This window comes from Gobius niger, assembly GCF_951799975.1.
Source record: "Gobius niger genome assembly, chromosome: 3".
Taxonomy (NCBI): domain Eukaryota; kingdom Metazoa; phylum Chordata; class Actinopteri; order Gobiiformes; family Gobiidae; genus Gobius; species Gobius niger.
Window position 1 is genome coordinate 32160662 of NC_136854.1, and position 19077 is coordinate 32179738.

The 19077-nt window shown below is 39.6% G+C and overlaps 1 protein-coding gene across 1 annotated transcript; it reads left to right on the forward strand.

Moving 5' to 3' along the window:
- Positions 1-1044: 1044 nt before the first annotated feature.
- LOC306961086 (uncharacterized protein) lies at positions 1045-16783 on the forward strand (the record flags this gene model as incomplete). The annotated part of the gene is made up of 4 exons (XM_079553697.1): positions 1045-1146; positions 9798-9915; positions 10110-10294; positions 11600-16783. The coding sequence occupies exons 1-4, from the start codon at positions 1138-1140 to the stop codon at positions 16781-16783; spliced, it is 5496 nt and encodes a 1831-aa protein (XP_079409823.1). The 5' UTR covers positions 1045-1137.
- Positions 16784-19077: the final 2294 nt, after the last annotated feature.

Below are 19077 nucleotides of genomic sequence, written 5' to 3' on the forward strand. Positions count from 1 at the left end.
GTCTGTACACAAGGAAACTCTCTCACACTCTCATTCATTTTTGCCTTATTGTGTGTTAGGGGAGACAGGAGTACCCGGAGGAAACCTACACAGCCACGGGGAGAACATGCAAACTCCACACAGAAAGACCATGTCCGACTGGAGATCAAACCTGAGACCACCGTGAGGCCATTCTGCACAATTCTTTTTCCCCTGTGCCCAGAGAACAACCATATAGACTTAATTTCGATACTACAAAACAAGATACAAATCTCCATGTAAAGTATTTTTCTCACATAACATTAGGGTGTATACACATAAATCATTATAATAGGATGAGGGAATTTAGTTTTCCTTTTAATTAGCTCATTTTTTTCCACACTTCAAGTATCATTGTTTGTGTTTTCTTTCACTGACTTCAAATGAAACATGACAAATAATTATCTAAAGGACAAAAAGTATATTAGAATATGTGGAAACGATTATTCAAATGGTTATTAACCTCTTACTCTTCAACATTTTCTCTCAACTTTATCCAATCTAAAGGCCTCTCGAATGAAGAGCATGGCCAGTGTGACGGCTCATTTGAAAGCTAAGATGCACAAAACTCTTCTCGACTTTATTGTCACATTGCTGCGTTTTTAAACATATTTTTGAAGCGTTTTTGTCGCTATTTTGATGCTTTTTTATCAAGAAGCTTTTAGATTTGGGTAAAGCTCGGTTCAGGTGGGGGTAAGAGATTAAATGCTTCTGCTTATCAATGTAATAAAATCTCTAGGGTTTTATTATAATTGTAGAATATATATGCAGTGATTTTCCCTAAAACTACCCCACTTCTCTTCAAGTACTGTGCACACAAGCACATTTTTCCGCACATTCTTCCAGTAGTCGTCATTTATTACGGTTCTGACGTGCGGCACAGTAGTGAGCGCTCCCTGGTCGTCGGGGCGTGTTTGTTTTTAAGGCGTGTTTCTGTTGACAGCACAGTCGGGCGGAGCTAAACCTGTTTGTCGACCTCAGCCCGGTATCTGTCCCACGAACTGCTGCCGATCTGTCACACGGAGTACAGCACAGGGGGACAGCATGGAGTAACAACTGCTACCGCCACTACTGCTGCTACTGCTACTACTACTACTACTACTACAAGAAAATACAGGCATGGAGCAGGTCAGTGAAGTCATTGTTTATGTCACTTGTGATTTAAATGTTCACTATTTTTTTTTTTTTAATCAAAGATACATCGCAAGTTTAGTTTAGTTTATGCAGACAAGGCACAAAGAGTGTCTTGCTCAAGGGCAGGGCTCGAACCAGCAACTTTTTGAGTTATCGCTGAACAATTGTTGCAACTGAACTTCAGCTATTCAACAGCTTTCTAGGAAAACGCTTGTTGTGTATTCAAAAGTACTACTACTACCACAACAACGATTGCTACTGGAAAATGAAATGCAAAAAACATTTAAATTCTACCCACAAGTTTACAAGTAATTACTAAGTAGGCGATAATTACTGTATCGACTCATTGTTCAATAAATTACAGATAAAAAAGACATTTTTGGCCTCAATATTTATCGGCTGTACATTTATATGCATCTTTTTCCCATTTCTCTCATGTAATACTTTTTTTTTTAACCCAAAGTAAGTTTTGTGGGATATTACTTTCTCGGACAAATCTTTACTTTCATTTTTAAGCTTCGGAGTTCGTTTCTGTGGCATGTGGGCGGCACGGTGGCGCAGTGGTTATCGCTCACGCCTCACAGCAAGAAGGTCCCGGGTTCGATTCCCACCTGGACGGGGCCTTTCTGTGTGGAGTTTGCGTGTTCTCCCCGTGGCTGCATAAGTTTCCTCTGGGTTCTCCGGTTTCCCCTACCACTAAAACATGTACAATAGATTCCCCTCTGGGGCCAGGACTCCCCTGAAAAAGAGATTCTTAATCTCAGTGGGACTATCCTGGTTAAATAAAGGTCAATAAAAAAATAAAAAATAAAAATGTCTTCAATAATATCGTTTATCTCAATATTTTCCTGATTCAATATCTCGATCATATTTGGTTGTCATGACAGGCCTAATTATAAGAGATATTTATAGTCGAGGTAAAAGGGCTGCAAAATGCATTGGCTCTGAATCAAAATTAATTAACTTTTGTTTATAAAGCCATTTACAGCACTCGAGGTGACTAAAGTGGTAACTATAAAGGTAAAAATAGAATCAAAACGATCACTGCAATAAAACAAATACAAGTAAAGTGAAAAGTAATATGGTGCAGCATTACTGAGTGTTAAAAGCCAGTCTGAATAATTAACAACAACAATTAGGAGGCCATGTGTATAAAACCTGCCTTCTCTGCAGTTTAGAGCTTTACAAACATACTCTGAAATGCATGTCATTCTTGTTTTAGCTTATCAGATGAGATCAGCCTTCTCTCCACTGTTAGCGTGTATAAAACATGTGTCATTAACAGAATCCTGATATAAAAACGTATAGTAATTCACAAATCTCATTACTATGTTTGTCAGAAAAATGAAATCTTTTACATTATCATTCAGTCGTACTAGTAAAAAACAATGCTCTGTGGGTGCTGGTTTCCGTTGCATAGCGTAGAGTCTCCGTCAGGGTTCAGCTCCAGTTTATAAATTCTTAAAGATGAGACGAGGTGGAAACAATGACAAAGTGATTTAGTGGTTTAAACTTTAGAGAGTGGTCAATGTCAGGTGCTCTGAGGAAAACTGACAGAGGTGCAGCTGCCGATTTGTGCCAACTATGACCACAACCCGTCACAGGGAGACTTTCATGGGTGTCTTGCTCAAGGGCGAAATTATAGTGTGCAATAATGACGATCACACAGGTCGTCTCTACCAACTACATCTGCCTTGTTATCTGTGGTTTAGTCGAACCACATTTTCACACAAAATTGGGTTGATTCCCACCATTGTAAATGATCTATTTACAGCTTTAATGATTAGCGACCTGTTCCCAAAGACAAATGGCAGCAATGAGGTTCTTTCTAAACTGTGAAATACGGGAATAAAACTTTGTGCCACAATGGAGGAACATCTGCAAAGAGCTTTTCCAAGTCTTGTTTCATATCTCCACATGATGTTTCTTATGATTTGGTTTGGAACCGTTCACGTCAAATAGCCCTGAGAGTGGACTGAGTTACAAACAGAAGTAGCTCCCTAAAGTTAACATGCAACAAGGAGGATATCAATATCTTCAGCATTTGTCAATCTCAATAATCGTCGTGATACTTTACAATTGTCAGGTTTACAGTTGGCAGAAACAGCTCCCAGTTTTGGAGTTTGGACGAGACAATGGAAGATGTTTGTGGGTTAAATGAAACTGTTTGTGTAAAAGGTTTGTTTAATGAATCAGCTGCATGTATTTATTTCTATTATAAAAAAAAAAAACACATAAAAAATCCAGATCAATCAATATGAAAAAGATAAAATAAAATTGTGATTACCGTACTTGTTCTGCCATATCGTACAGCCCTTTACAGCACTTACCTTTTCAACCATTTGTTCTTAAAAGCCACTTTTTGTTTGTTGGTTGGTTGGCTGTTTGGTTGATGTGTTGGTTGGTTGGTTGGTTGGTTGGTTGGTTGGTTGGTTGGTTGGTTGGTTGGTTGGTTGGTTGGTTGGTTCGTTGGTTCGTTGATTCAAAGGTATGTTGGTTGGTTGGTTGGCTGGTTGGTTCGTTGATTCGTTGGTTGGTATGTTAGTTGGTTGGTTGGTTCGTTGTTGTTCTGCCATATCGTACAGCCCTTTACAGCCCTTACCTTTTCAACCATTTGTTCTTAAAAGCCACTTTTTGTTTGTTGGTTGGTTGGCTGTTTGGTTGATCTGTTGGTTCGTTGGTTGGTTGGTTTGTTGGTTTGTTGGTTGGTTGATATGTTTGTTGGTTGGTTGGTTGGTTGGTTGGTTGGTTCAATGACTAGTTGGTATGTTAGTTGGTTCGTTGGTTGGTTCGTTGATTCGTTGGTTTGTTGGTTGGTTGGTTGGTTCGTTGATTTGTTGATCCGTTGGTTGGTTCGTTGGTTGGTTCGTTGGTTGATCCGTTGGTTGGTTGGTTGATTCGTTGATCCGTTGGTTGGTTGGTTGGTTGATTCGTTGATTTGTTGGGTCGTTGGTTGGTTGGTTGGTTGGTTGGTTGGTTGGTTCGTTGGTTGATTCGTTGGTGAGTTGGTTTGTTGGTATGTTGGTTCATTGATTCGTTGGTTGATTCGTATGGTTGGTTGGTTGGTTGGTTCGTTGGTTGATTCGTATGGTTGGTTGGTTCATTGATTCGTTGGTTGGTTGGTTGGTTGGTTGGTTGGTTTATTTGGGTCGTCATATATTAATAATTCTGCCAAAAAGGCTTTTAAAACATCTGTAGTTCTTTGACAAAAGTAAATATTCTCGCTAAAGTTCTGCAAAAGCCAATGCAAGGCCGAAACAGACATATATCCGAAACAGACACAGTAGATATTGTATTTTAGGGACAATTGCTGTAAATTGGTCTTTGCATTCATCAGACTGCTGCTGTTACAGGGAAAGCTCATCTTAGTTTTTTTTTGGTGAGGACAGAGGAGGATCAATGCTGAGGAGATTAGAGCTATCAGGAAACAAGAGAGATGAGGTCAGTTTGTGTGAGAGGCAAAGATGCAGCGGAGAGATGGTAAGACGGTAACAGGATGCGGATGATATTTGAGTTTTCTTGATACTTCTCCTCTTTCCCTACTTTTCACCCGACTATAATCATCTCTGTAATATCTCATGATCGAACATGGGGCCAAACATCTCAGGTTCAGCCCAGAACTTCAGCTTTCTTTGTTTTCCATGGGTCCCACCAAAAATTCAACACCGGAACGAGGCTTCTGTGATGCAAAAGATATTGATTAAAAACACGCCTCGTATTCAGCTGTTTAAAGCCTCCAGCCAAATAAAGTCAATCGACGATATGTGAAAAGTGAAAACCTTTACTGTAGACACTCATTGGATTGAGTTTTGTCATTAAAGGAGGAGAGCGTGTTGTCAAGTCCAAAATGAGATCTGACGTGTGAAAAAACATAACCTTAGACTCTTCTGGATCTTGAACACAACCACAATTGGCTAATCTACTCATCCTTTATAGGAAAAGTTGTCAGTAATAGTTCAAATTAAAGCACGACTAATGCTAGCTCTTTATATAATTGTTCTAGATATTGAAAGATCCGTGCACGGTCAGTAGATTCTTTACTTTTTCCATAAGGGTTTGTGATTGTCGCCTTTCTGTTGCTTTGTTTTACTTTATCACGTGTGAACTTTGACTCTAGTAAACCATAAATGCGTTACACCAAGCCATAAACTCTGTAGTATCAATCCATGAGGCAGTTATGTCATTTATGCAACTAGGAAGATTACAAAGTTATATGGAGAGGCATACTCGTGTTGTCTCCTTGGTCAACCCACTTTGCAAAATACTTAGGTTTAGGGGGAACTTTTTCTTTTTTTGGCTTGTCCCTCAGTGCCACTGGGGCAAATGAAGACCCATTTCCAAAGAGGGGGCCTCAGAGGTACCTGATAAGACATTTTTTCCGATACTTTGTCTAATATGCCTCAAAAGATATTTATTATATTATTAGTTTTGAGTATTGAATAAGCAGTGGTTTGTGGGAAAAAGACTGTTCATGTATTTATAAAGCATTTTTATCAATTGTGAGCATGAAAGCTAGGTTTGACATTGACCCTGTACGTTGTAAAACTCATCCTGATGAAGAAGTGGGATGTTAGAAATGTGAAAGTTGAAGAATGAAGAAAGTTGGGAAGAAGTTTGAGCCACAAATAACCGTTACCATGTTAGCTCCCGCTCTCATTGTTGTCAACAAAATGATAATGTATTGGGATATGTCAATAGAATCACACTTTTTTTTCTATCGTTAAAAAATCACATTGAAAATCAAGATCAATCAATATGAAAACGATAAAATAAAATGATAATTGTTCAGCCATATCGCCATATTCTGCAGAGTTAGAAACACAAACTGATGCACATTTTAGTTTTTTTCTTAATCCACACCTAAACCGAGCACATTTTCTCCAGTTTGGCTTTACCCAAATCTAAAAGCCTCTTGGGAAAAAAAGCATCAGAATAGCAACAAAAACGAGGATGAAAACTCACAAAAATGTGACAAAAACGCAACAAATAAGTGACAAAAATGTGACAAAACATGACTAAAAAAGCAACGGAAAAATAACAAAAAAATGACAAAAACACCTAAAAAATGTGACATAAACGAGGTAACAAGCAACAAAAACGTTACGATCAGTTTTGTAGGCCTTAGCTTTCAAATGAGGCCTTACAGTGTTGCTTTCCAGTCGAGAAGCTTTTAGATTTGGCTAAAGCTGAACTGGAGAAAATGTGTTCGGTGAAGGCGACGTTCAATATTGGGAACCCCAGTGAACTAAACCGAAGACCTCTCGGGTTGATGGGGGTAACCGTTGCACTTGGGAATCGAACTCAGGACCTACAACCACTAGCATTACTCTTACTTTCTGATATTCACAGCATATTCTTCTCTAAAGAGCCGTGGGCGTGTCCCGTTACCTGGTGTAAATACACATCCTCGAACAACAACTGCTCCAGATGAACCTGTTTGTTGTTTCGGGCCCGAGGAGAGACCAGAACAAACCAGGCGTTTACTGAACTCACGCCCTGCGCCGCTCAGACTTTCAGTTTACATTTTTTTGTGAGAAACTCCTCGTGAGCTCGGCCGGACACACCCAAAACACTGAGACTGATAATAACAATGCGCCGTCACCAGGGCGGCTCTGTGTTGTGCCAGTGGTTATGTAAGAGCTGATCAAGCAGATCTAATCCACTGAGCAACAAACTTATTGCATTGAAGAATTTTAATAATCAATGCCACGCAATGTTTATAGAGAGTTATTGTAAACCTTTTATGTTAAAGGCAAACACAGGTAATATTTGGCTTCATAAGGATGTGACTGAACGCTTAACCCCCACCTGAACCAAGCACATTTTCTCCAGTTTGGCTTTACTTAAAGATTCTTCAAAAAAACGACAAAAATTAGGATGAAAACATGACAAAAAAGTGACGTAAGAGCGACAAAAATGTGTGGGAAAAGCTGCAATAACGCAACAAAAAACGTGACAAAAACATGACAAAAACACGTAAAGAAAAGCGGCGAAAAAAGAGATGAAAAAGCAACAAAAATACGACAGAAATGAGGATGAAAACATGACAAAAAAGTGACAAAGAAGCAACGTGAGAGCGAGAAAAATGTGTGGGAAAAGCTACAATAACACAACAAAAACGTAACAAAAACATGACAAAAACACGTAAAGAAAAGCGGCGAAAAAAGAGATGAAAAAGCAACAATAATACAAGAAAAAAAGACAAAAAAAGACGAAGACATGACAAAAATGTGACATTAACACTTCGACAATGCAACAAAAAAGTTATGATTAGTTTTGTAGGTCTTAGCTTTGAATTGAGTCGTTACACTGGCCTATAGGCTGTGAGCACCAGTGGAGAAGCTTTTAGATTTGGATAAAGCTGAACTGGTGAAAATGTGCTCAGTTAAGGCAGGGGTTAAAAAGTGGCAAATGAGCAAGAAAAAAGTTCTGGGAAAGGCAACAATAACACAATAACAAAACAACCAAAACGTGACAAAAACTTCAGAAAAACAACAACAAAAAAGCGATTAAAAATGACGAGAACATAACTAAAACATGTGACAATAACGTGGAACAAGAGCGACAAAAATGTGCTGAAAAATCAACAAAAAGACAACAAGAAAGCCACGAAAGAGGGAAAAAAGGTGGCAAAAATTAGATGAAAAACTACGAAAAACACGACAGAAACGCTTAAAAAATGTGACAAAAAAAGGTCAGAGTTAAGAGGTTAACAAGAACCCAAATCAGACAGAACTAGTGCTACAACACGACTAACACAAACCTAATCTGTGGCTTAACCAGGTCAAAAATAAGCCTGGCACTGGAATGTACCGGGACATGATGCAATACCTGCTTATTCAAGAATTCAATCAGAAAACTCCTCATCAGTCATTTTAAATATTCATTTTTTGTCTCTAATCGTGCCTTAAAAACATTATACTGGCTCTTAAACTCCTGACACTTTCAATTATCACCAAACTAATCCCCTGTATGTTCTGCACAAAACACTTACATTTCCCTCCAGCCTTAAACATGTCGTTGTGTTGCATTCACAGACAAGCAGAGCTCATGTTTCTCATTCTTTGAAAGACTGAATCTGTCTGTAAACATTTCCCTTTTGTAGATTTGAACCGCTGTGAATTTAACTCGCCCCTAAAGACAGAAACGGTAAACCATGGCATGACCCGCCTCACAATCAAAACCTTTTGTACTTGTGACTTTTCCCATTGGTTTAACCTGAGTGTTTAGAAGCTCTTTGTTAAAAAAAAATGCTAAGTTGAAGATGCTCGAACACAGTTTTCTCATACATTTTTACTACTGAGAACAAATGAGTGATTACTTAACTGTCTTTTCTCAGTAATTACTAAACACTATCCCCTCCATCCTCTTCTCTCACACTAGTGCACTAGTTACATCAACAAAATCATGGCAAGTGGCATCTGTATTGTTTTTTACTTAAAAGCAGTGCTGTCAATTGATTCATTCTTTTTAATCGGATTAATCACACTTTTGAAATTTGATAAATCACGATTAATTGTGGTTAATTTTTCTAGGCCAGGCTCAGATTGAAAGCATTTGCTCACAGTTCAACTCGATCAAGGCTTTCAGCATTTCTACACCCATTGATAATCACATTTTAGATGAATTTCCTTTGGGTTATGAACATTTTGAACAGAATCTGCAAACCTTTAGGTACATAAAGTAGAGTAGAGAGTGTTACGTAAAGTGCCTCATCATGGCCCCTGGCTCAACAATATGTAGTTAACACAAGTGCTTTGTCCTTAAGGTAATGCGTGTGCTCAGATACAGGAGTGTATTTTGATTAAAACATATAGTATATGATTCATTTGCGATTCATTCATGATCAATGTACTAATTCTTTTTGGATTAATCATGAGTTACAGCTATAACTTTGAAAAAAAAAGGGGATTCATTCATTTCATTTATTCATTTATTTAGTCATTTGAGCAGAAAAGTATTTCAAACATTTTTACAGAAGAAAAACAAAAACAAGACAAGACGACAAAGAACTTAATAAACATACCCCTTATCTCTTATTCAAGTAATCATCACATAAACTTTTAGCTACGCTCATGCAAGAAACCGATGCATGAGTCTGTGCTTACGTATTAATATACATCGTTTATGATCGTACAAAATGTCATAAAGGATTTATCATTTACAGTCGTACAGAAGAAATACACCATATGGTACTTAAGACTTATACCAAGGCACATCTCTTACATTCTGATAATACAAAAATATACACACTTCAGTTTCGCTCAGCCCTGCTATACCAAATATACCCATATGTACAAGCTCTGTATAACCATGTAGAAATAGAATCTGCCTATAGTCATACACTTAAGATTGACAGGAAAAGGGAAAAAAATAGTGAGATAGTGATTGCAAACTCCTTAGTTATGCGCAAAACTCTTCTGAGGGGCTCTCACTAAGGCAGAGTGCAGTGCAGGCCCCATACCACACGGTGATACAGCTGAACAGGATTATCTCTATTGTCCCTCTGTAAAACGTGACATTACAGTAACATTTGGTCGGGCTGGAAGCTGCAAGTTGCATGCTCTTTGATCTCCTGCCTCCTGTTTCTTAGCAGCTCTATCCAGCAGCTCCAATTGATTGATTTCTGGTTGTGTGTGTTGTAGTTGACCCATCGCAGAGGGCGGAGTCTCTCTGAGGGTTTGACGCTGGAACAGTCGGACGATGGAGGGGTGGTCATCTCCAGCATCAACAGCAGCTCGAACACACAGCAGCTCAGAGCAGGTAAAGGCCCAACATTTGAATCATGTATTTTTTAAAGAGCAAGATACTGTACAACTGTCTCATGTTAAACTTGATTAAAATATGCAATCAGCAAATGCCACAACAGCATTTAACACATGAATGAAAAGGAGCAGAAAGAAGAAATAACTTATACTATCTAACTATACTATCCACTGTTGTGTTTTTGTCTTCAGGAGATGAGCTGTTGGGCGCGGCCATAAACTTTGATGATCTGTCTAAAGAAGAGGTGCTGCAGGTGCTAAAGGCCATGGAGCCGTTTAACTCTAAAGTCCGAGTCCTGACAAAGAGCAATCTGAGCAGGAGCCTGGAAAACCTGGACGACATCAACGTGGGCCACGTCAACAAGACCCCGGGGACTGTGAGTCAATGTGTTGAAAATGAATAGTGATAAACCATTTTCATAAGCCGTTAATTATTAGTTTGGTATGGTTTGAACTTAGACAAAACTTTATAAGACACAGATGTGATGTTTGGTAAAGCTAACACGTCCTATAGACAGTGGTTTCCAGGTCGTATGGCTTTGAGACTCACCATCACCCTAGGGCCTAGGATGACAAGCCACAAATCAACCCAACCCAAATCAAAATGAATTTGTCATAGATCCTATTAAATATTGTATAGTGTTTTTATTGAACAAGCAGTAGACATTTATCCAAAAAACACTGTTTTTAAAGCCTTTAAACAGTCATGAAATGTCAGGGTAGCGGTGAAGTGACAGTTTTCCTCCCTGAAAGTTGTGAAACCTGGTTTAAACTCGAATTTTGATGTTGTAAATGCATTAGGAAAGTTTGAGATGAGTTTGGACCAGAAAATAGCATTTTGAAATTTGAGTGACCCTGTTTCTTTGTACAATCCGGTAAAGCTCCTTTAAAGTAAAAAAACTGCCTTCATCACAGCTTTCTATTAATGGATTTTCATTTATTTTTCACCAAAGAAAAAAGTTAATCCACAGCGAAATAACACAATTACTCACCAGCACAGATTGAGATGTATAGCTGACAGTAACTTAACATTAATCACTTCAAAAGAATATTAACATCAACTGACTGAATTTATTAGGAAGTGTGATTATTAACACATGAATACTGTGTTCATTACAGCAACAGTATCGTTGCAGATTAAACAAACACATGTGGCTGAAATTTTCAACCCTCTTGTTCAATCTTGCGTTTCCTTTTCTCTGCCATCTTTTGTTTGTTCGTTTTTGTTTTGTTTTTCCTTTGATTGCTCTGAGTTGGCCTGCACCACTGCCTTGTTCAAGACAGCAGCGCCACCGAGCGTTAAAACTGAGAATTACATGAGTCAAGCGCTTGTTTCATATGTGGGACATATTCAATTGTTTAAAAAGAAAAAAAATCAATTATATTTTTAATAAATTTTAATTTTCAGCGGGCCAATTAAAAGGGGCTGCAGTTGGGCCGTAGTTTGGACACCCCTGGTCTAAAAAGAAACCGGAAAGAAACTGGAAACCGGACAAAAAGAAAAAGGGGTTATTGCACACTTAATAGTTGGTGGGGAGACAATTAAAGTGTCTTGTTAGCAGTTTCTCCATATAGTGCAAAATCTATCCATTACTTTATGATCTATAATCCAGTCAAAACAATGTATCTATATTTGCAAATCAAACAAGTTTCAAAATATCCATGATGTATATCTTTTTCAGATGCTGAACGACTCCTACAACAAACTGTACAACAACAAAATCAAGAAGTTCTTGAGGAGCAGCTCCGCGGACGCCGACGCCCAACTCAACGGAGGCGTCTCTCTTAAACCGAGTTCATCCAAACCTAACCTCGTCTCCGACCTGCCGCGTCTCGGAGTGGACTTTGGTCTCCACAAACCAAAACAACAGAACTTGGACGGCGAATTGTCTGGTTCGCTAGATGGAGATTACAGTGGCAGTAACATGAACCTTCCGCCTATGGGTCTTGGTGGATCGGAGTATGGACTAAACGCAAACGGCCTTGAATTGAACAGTAATGACGTGAATCTCTCAGGAAGTTTGTCCGAAATACCCGACTATTCGACGAGGGCGAGTATGCAGTTGCCAAGTCTTGAAGCGCCAGGATTTGAAGGCAATGGTGGACTTAAAGCTCCTAGTTTAGAGGGAAATATAAGTGATCCAAATTTAAGCATGCCTCGGACAAATCTATCAGGCACGTCTTTAAGCGCCAACGCACCTCGGTTGGACATTGAAGGTGGAAAGGGTGATTTTGCGATGCCAGGATTGAAAATGACAAATTTTGATATATCTGGGCCAAATGCAGAGGTTCCTAATGGTAATATTGACGGCCGGTTGTCAAGAAAACTCAAAACCCCAGATTTAAACTTGGATGATCCTTCATTTTCTGGTAAAATGCCCAAAATGAGACTATCGGGAAAAACGCCAGACGTCGACTTTGATATGCCAGAAATGGAAGGACCACAATTTGATCTAAACGGAAAATTAAAGAAACCACAGTTCGATTTAAAAAATACAGGTCTTGACTTGGATGGGCCGAAGCTGATTCGACCCAAAATTGATCTTTCTAATGATGTAAGCTTGACAACACCGGATCTCAAGGCACCAAAAGTCAGTGCAGATTTGCCAAAAGCAAACCTGGATGTAGATGGTAAATTCAAAGCGCCAAAATTCAAAATGCCCTCTTTTGATCTACCAGAAATAACAATGCCAGAGTTTGACAGACCAAGTCTCGATCTGGACTTGCCATCCCCAAAGCTAAATTTGCCTGATGCTAAACTGAAAGCTAAGACCCTAGACTTGGATGCTCACTTGCCTTCTGGGAAACTAGATGTCAGTGCTCCTTCTGGTAAGATCAAAAAGCCCAAGTTTAAACTATTTGGCACATTACCAAAAAAAGATGTGGATTTGAATGCAGGCCTTAAATCACCTGATTTTAATTGGAAATCGCCAAAGATGAGCTTGAATGGTCCCAGTGCTACGCTTCCCAATATTGATACCCCAGATTTAAACATAGGAGGAGCCAAAAGTAAAATCAAGATGCCTAAGTTTAAAATGCCAAGTTTAGATGGCGGGTTAAAAACGCCAGATTTTAATTTACCAAAGCCAGACTTAAAACTAAGCAAACCAGACTTAAACATGCCGGAGATTCAAAGTCCAGATTGGGATCTTCCTAGTCCCTCTGGAAAAATCAAAATGCCCAAATTCTCAGGCACTAATGCAGACCTAAATGCATATCTGAAAACACCTGATTTAAGTTTGAAAGCTCCCAAAGTAAAAGGGGGGATAGAGGCACCTGACTTGGACTTACCTGATGTGGATCTAAAAGGTAGTAATTTTAATTGGGATGCTCCTGATGTCGAATTTGGTGCACCTAAAGCCAAACCTAGGTTGCCCAAAATTAAAATGCCAGAAATGAATCTCCCGAGTTTCAAAGGGCCTGACATAGATGGTGGTTTTGAGGTTCCTGACATTGATTATAAGATGCCAAAAGCAGATCTAGAAATGCCAGATCTTTCTGGTAAATTTAAGAAGCCAAGCTTTAACATGCCGGGCTTAGGGCTCTCGGGTCCAAAAATGGAGGGTCCAAACTGGGACCTTAAGAAACCTGACTTTAATCTGTCAGGTTCTAAACTAGATGGAGGGTTTGATGCTCCAGACCTAAACATGCCTGACCTCAATCTAAAAGCCCCCAAACTGGACGTTAACTCTCCTGACTTTAATCCAAACATGCCTTCAGCCAAATTGAAGATGCCTGGTCTGCAGGGACCAGACTGGGACATGAGTCCGTCTGGCAAACTCAAAATGCCCAAGTTTAATTTGTCTGGTCCGAAGATGGACGGCGATCTAAAGTCAGACTTTAACTTAAAGGCTCCAAAGATAAAGGGAGGGATTGAAGGTCCAGACCTGAACCTGCCAGACCTCAAAGGCCCAAAGTTAGAGGGTCCTGACGTGAATATCGGTTCACCAAAAACTAAACTCAAAATGCCCAAAATGAAGATGCCCAAGTTCAGCCTCCCAGGTTTCGGTGGCCCTGATATTGATGGAGGGTTCGAGGGTCCTGACATGGACATAAACGGCCCTAATCTGAAGCTGAAGGCCCCTAAAGCAGACTTCGATGTAGCCGGTCCCTCTGGGACCTTTAAAAAGCCCAATCTGAACATGCCTGAGCTCCATGCTCCAGACTGGGACATGAAAGGCCCCTCTGGCAAACTTAAAATGCCAGATCTGAAGTCTCCAGACTTAAACCTGAAAGCCCCAAAGATCAAAGGAGCCTGGGACACTCCTGATGTAAATTTAAAGGCTCCCAAAATTAAAGGTGGTATTGATGGTCCAGACATAGACTTGCCTAATGTGGACCTTAAAGGTCCTAACATTGACATGAACGCTCCAGATATGAAGTTTGGTTCACCCAAAGGCAAATTCAAAATGCCCAAACTAAAGATGCCCAAATTTAATTTCCCAGGTTTCAAGGGACCTGAGATCGATGGGAAACTTGATGGTCCGGATTTTGATGTAAATGCACCTGATTTAAATCTAAAAGGTCCAAAAGCAGATCTAGAAATGCCAGATCTTTCTGGTAAATTTAAGAAGCCAAGCTTTAACATGCCAGACTTGGGGCTCTCAGGTCCAAAAATGGAGGGTCCAAACTGGGACCTTAAGAAACCTGACTTTAATCTGTCAGGTTCTAAACTAGGTGGAGGGTTTGATGCTCCAGACCTAAACATGCCTGACCTCAATCTAAAAGCCCCCAAACTGGACGTTAACTCTCCTGACTTTAATCCAAACATGCCTTCAGCCAAATTGAAAATGCCTGATCTGCAGGGACCAGACTGGGACATGAGTCCGTCTGGCAAACTCAAAATGCCCAAGTTTAATTTGTCTGGTCCGAAGATGGACGGCGATCTTAAGTCCCCGGACTTTAACTTAAAGGCTCCAAAGATAAAGGGAGGGATTGAAGGTCCAGACTTGAACCTGCCAGACCTCAAAGGCCCAAAGTTAGAGGGTCCTGACGTGAATATCGGTTCACCAAAAACTAAACTCAAAATGCCCAAAATGAAGATGCCCAAGTTCAGCCTCCCAGGTTTCGGTGGCCCTGATATTGATGGAGGGTTCGAGGGTCCTGACATGGACATAAACGCCCCTAATCTGAAGCTGAAGGCCCCTAAAGCAGACTTTGATGGGACCTTCAAAAAGCCCAATCTGAACATGCCCGAGCTCCATGCTCCAGACTGGGACATGAAAGGCCCCTCTAGCAAACTCAAAATGCCAAAGATGAATCTTTCGGGGACTTTACCCAAAGGACCAAACTTGGACATGAACGCAGATCTGAAGTCTCCAGATTTCAACCTGAAAGCCCCAAAGATCAAAGGAGACTGGAACACTCCTGATGTAAATTTAAAGGCTCCCAAAATTAAAGGTGGTATAGATACTCCTAACTTTGATTTGAAAGCCCCAAAGATAAAAGGTGGTATCGATGCCCCAGATTTTAATTTGAAAGCTCCGAAATTTAAAGGGGGATTAGACGCTCCTGACCTGAAGGTTCCTAAGATAAAAGGTGGGTTTGATAGTCCGGACTTGAATTTAAGAGCTCCTCAATTTGACATAAACTCCCCCAATGTCCACATGGGTTCACCAAATCTCAAAATGCCCAAAAAATTCCCTGGCCTGAAGGGACCAGACATAGATGGAGATTTTGATGGCCCGGACATCAACATACCAGATGTCAACTTCAGAAGGCCTAAAGGTAACTTTGAAATGCCAGATGTAGGTTTTGGCAGTCCATCAGCAAAGATCAAGAAACCTCATGGTAAAGTTCCTGACGTTGGGTTTTCAGGTCCTAAAATAGACAGTCCAAATCTTAACTTAAGAACTCCGAAGGCTAAAGTAGGAACGTTGGAACTTAAAGCACCTAAATTAGAGGTTGGCACTCCCGACTCACCCGATGTCACGTTTAGAAGACCCAAAGTCAAAGCTCCAAAAGTGGATGCTAATTTGCACAATTTCAATGTAGACGCTCCAAAGGGCAAGATGAAAATGCCAGATGTAAGTCTTTCAGGACCAAAACTAAAGGGGCCAAATGTTGACCTGCCAGATGCTGATGTCAGAGGAGGTGATTTTGGCTTGAACGGTAGTTGGGCCAATCCCGACGTACATTTAAAAGCACCAAAAACTAAGGGAGGTGTCAACATGTCTGACTTTGATTTCCAAGGGCCGAGTACTGATCTTGATTGGGCTGAAGGCCGATTGGGAATGCCCTCTATGAACATGAAGCCCCTGGAGATATCAGGAAACAACAGATCCCCGAATTTGAGCATGCCTAAAGCTGGCTTCCGCAACCCAGATCTCAACATAGACAATCCATCATTCCACCTTAATGCCACGTCACAAAAACTACGAAGGTCTGAGGTTCCAGGGAGTGTAAAAATACCTGATTTGAACGTTGATGATGTGAGCTACCACTTGAAAAACCCCAAAGCCAAAATCGGGTCCAGCTTCCCAATTGTAGGTGACAATATCGACTTTACGCGCTCAGATCTTAACATTGACGATTTTACCGGGAAAAATCACATTTTGAGGGCAAGGGGGTCGAATATGGACTTCCAAGCTTCGCAAAGAATCTCATCGTCTGGTCTCAATTTAGATATGATGGATGCGAGACAAAGTAGGAGGTCAGGTGCCGCGGATCTGAACTTTAAAGGCCAAGAGGCAATGCAGGCCAATGCAGATGCCGGTTACTACGTTACGGTTTTCAACAATGAGACAAATCAAAAAGCACAGAATCGTAAATCGTACACTCTGGGAGGTCCCAGAAACATGGATCTAGAGGTTCCAGAGATTGACGTGAATAAAGGGTCAACTTACTTCTTCTCTAATCTTATCTAATGCCCTGGTCACATGGAAATGGGTGTGTTTGAAAACATTATTGTGATCTTTCGAACTCAGTCTTGGACTTTTGTTTGGCAGGAAATACAGAGCCTATGTTTTCAAAGAGACCCATTTATGTGTGGAAGTGGCATGAGTTAAGCTACCAATTCTTTCACATTTTTTATGGTTAATTTATTCTGACATTTTATAAGTTTCAGTTGATATTGTTTACATGTTGCAGGCGTTTTGTATGCCTAAGCAAACCCTTTATATTCTTTATATGCACTTTTTATATAATTATGGCATATTTATGTTTTTTACATGTGAATTTTACATAATTATGGTTGTACATATTGGTATATTGTTGTTGTAATATTGTGCCAAAGATCAAAGATGTCCATACTGCCACATTTTGTACAGTTAAATAAATGTAAAGTATTTGAATTTAATAAAGGCTATGTAATAATTGCCTTTTGTTTAATGGATGGGGTGTGAAACTCAGGAAGAACTTGGGGTAGAGTCACAGTTGGGTTTAAATAATGGGGTTTAAAGTTTGGGGTCACCTAAAATGTCCTTATTTTTTTAAAGAAAAACATTGCTTTTTTCAATGAGGATAACACCAGTTCAACCAGAAATACAGAAGACATTGTTAATGTTGTGGATGCCAATATAATTACCTACATAGGTGTGCAGAGGCGCATTTCTAGCAACCGTCGCTCCAGTGTTCCGATGACACATTGGCAGCATTTGCTTTATTATAGGGCATAATAGGTAAAAGCAAAAATCTCAAGGGGCGGAATTATAACAATAAGGAAATAGGAATAAATATAAATAGGATAGCTAGATTAGAACAGATTATAAAAAGTAGAATATTGAGGTGCAAAGTTTACAGTCCTAGTGCAGGTTGTCAGAAAGTGACGCTGGTACAGGAAATAAAGTGGCGCTGATACAGAGATTATTGCACTTTGTTTTGCAAAGGGGTTATTGCACATGTTACTTTACAGCCTTGTTGTACAGTCTGACAGCAGTGGGGATGAGGGCCTCGTGGTTGCGCTCCTTCTTGCACTGAGGGTGTCTCAGTCTGGCACTGAAAGAGCTGCTCAGTTCCTCTGCAGTCCCGTGCAGTAGGTGGGAGGTGTTGTCCATGAGTCCGGGGTGGGGCAGCCCAGGTCGGAGCTGGCCCTACTGACCAGCTAGATCAGTGGTTCCCAAAGTGGGGGTCGGGATCCCTCAGGGGGTCACGAGGCCTTGGGTGGGGGTCCCCAGATGATTCAAAGATGAACAAGAAAAAGAAAAATGCTACTGTTATTAGTATATTTTTAATATTTAATTAGTGAAATCCATTCACTTCTTCAAAAATAAACCGTTTAAATATATATAAATTTGATGTTTTTATGGCTAAAGTAGCATTTATAGGCAATACCAGTTTGTACAAATGGGGGTCCTGAGATGTTTACGTGTCAATTTTTGGGGTCCCCTGAGCTAGATGACCAGATAACTAAAGACCACATATTTTAATGCCAGTAAATCTACACAGTCTAAACCCCTGATGGAGTTTGTGCCAAACTAGCAATTAACTGAAATAATAGCAGTTGTAAAACTTGCTGGAAACCAACCCTGTTTTTCTGTTTTGTTTTGGTTAGTGCTAGATCGTCTGCTCCGGAGGGACAGTCTGCTGTGAAAACGTGAGATATCATGACACAAATTAAGCTTAGGGCCAGAGAAATTGTTAACCTCTTAACTCCCGCCTGAACCGAGAGGATCTTTTTCCTCACGTCATCAGATTTTTTTTCCAACATTTTTTTGTTGGGTGTTCGACTCATTTTTGTAATTTTTTTGTAATTTTTTATCACATTTTTGTCATTTTTTCGTCCATTTTTAATCATTTTTGTGTCACATTTTTAACATTTTTTTTTATCGATTTTTTGTAATTTTTTGTCACTTTTTTGTCACATTTTTGTAATTTTTTATCACATTTTTGTCAATTTTTCGTCAATTTTTAATCATTTTTTTGTCACATTTTTGACATTTTTTATCGTTTTATTGGAATTTTTTGTCACATTTTTGTCATTTTTTCGTCCATTTTTAATCAATTTTTTGTCACTTTTTTTGTCACATTTTTGTCATTTTTTTGCCACAAATTGTCACATTTTTGACATTTTTTCGTCAATTTTTAATCCATTTTTTGTTACATTTTTTACATTTTTTTGGTCCATTTTTTTTGGTCCATTTTTTGTGACATTTTTGTGACATTTTTGCCACTTTTTCATAAATTTTTTGTCACTTTTTTGTCACATTTCCATCATTGTTTT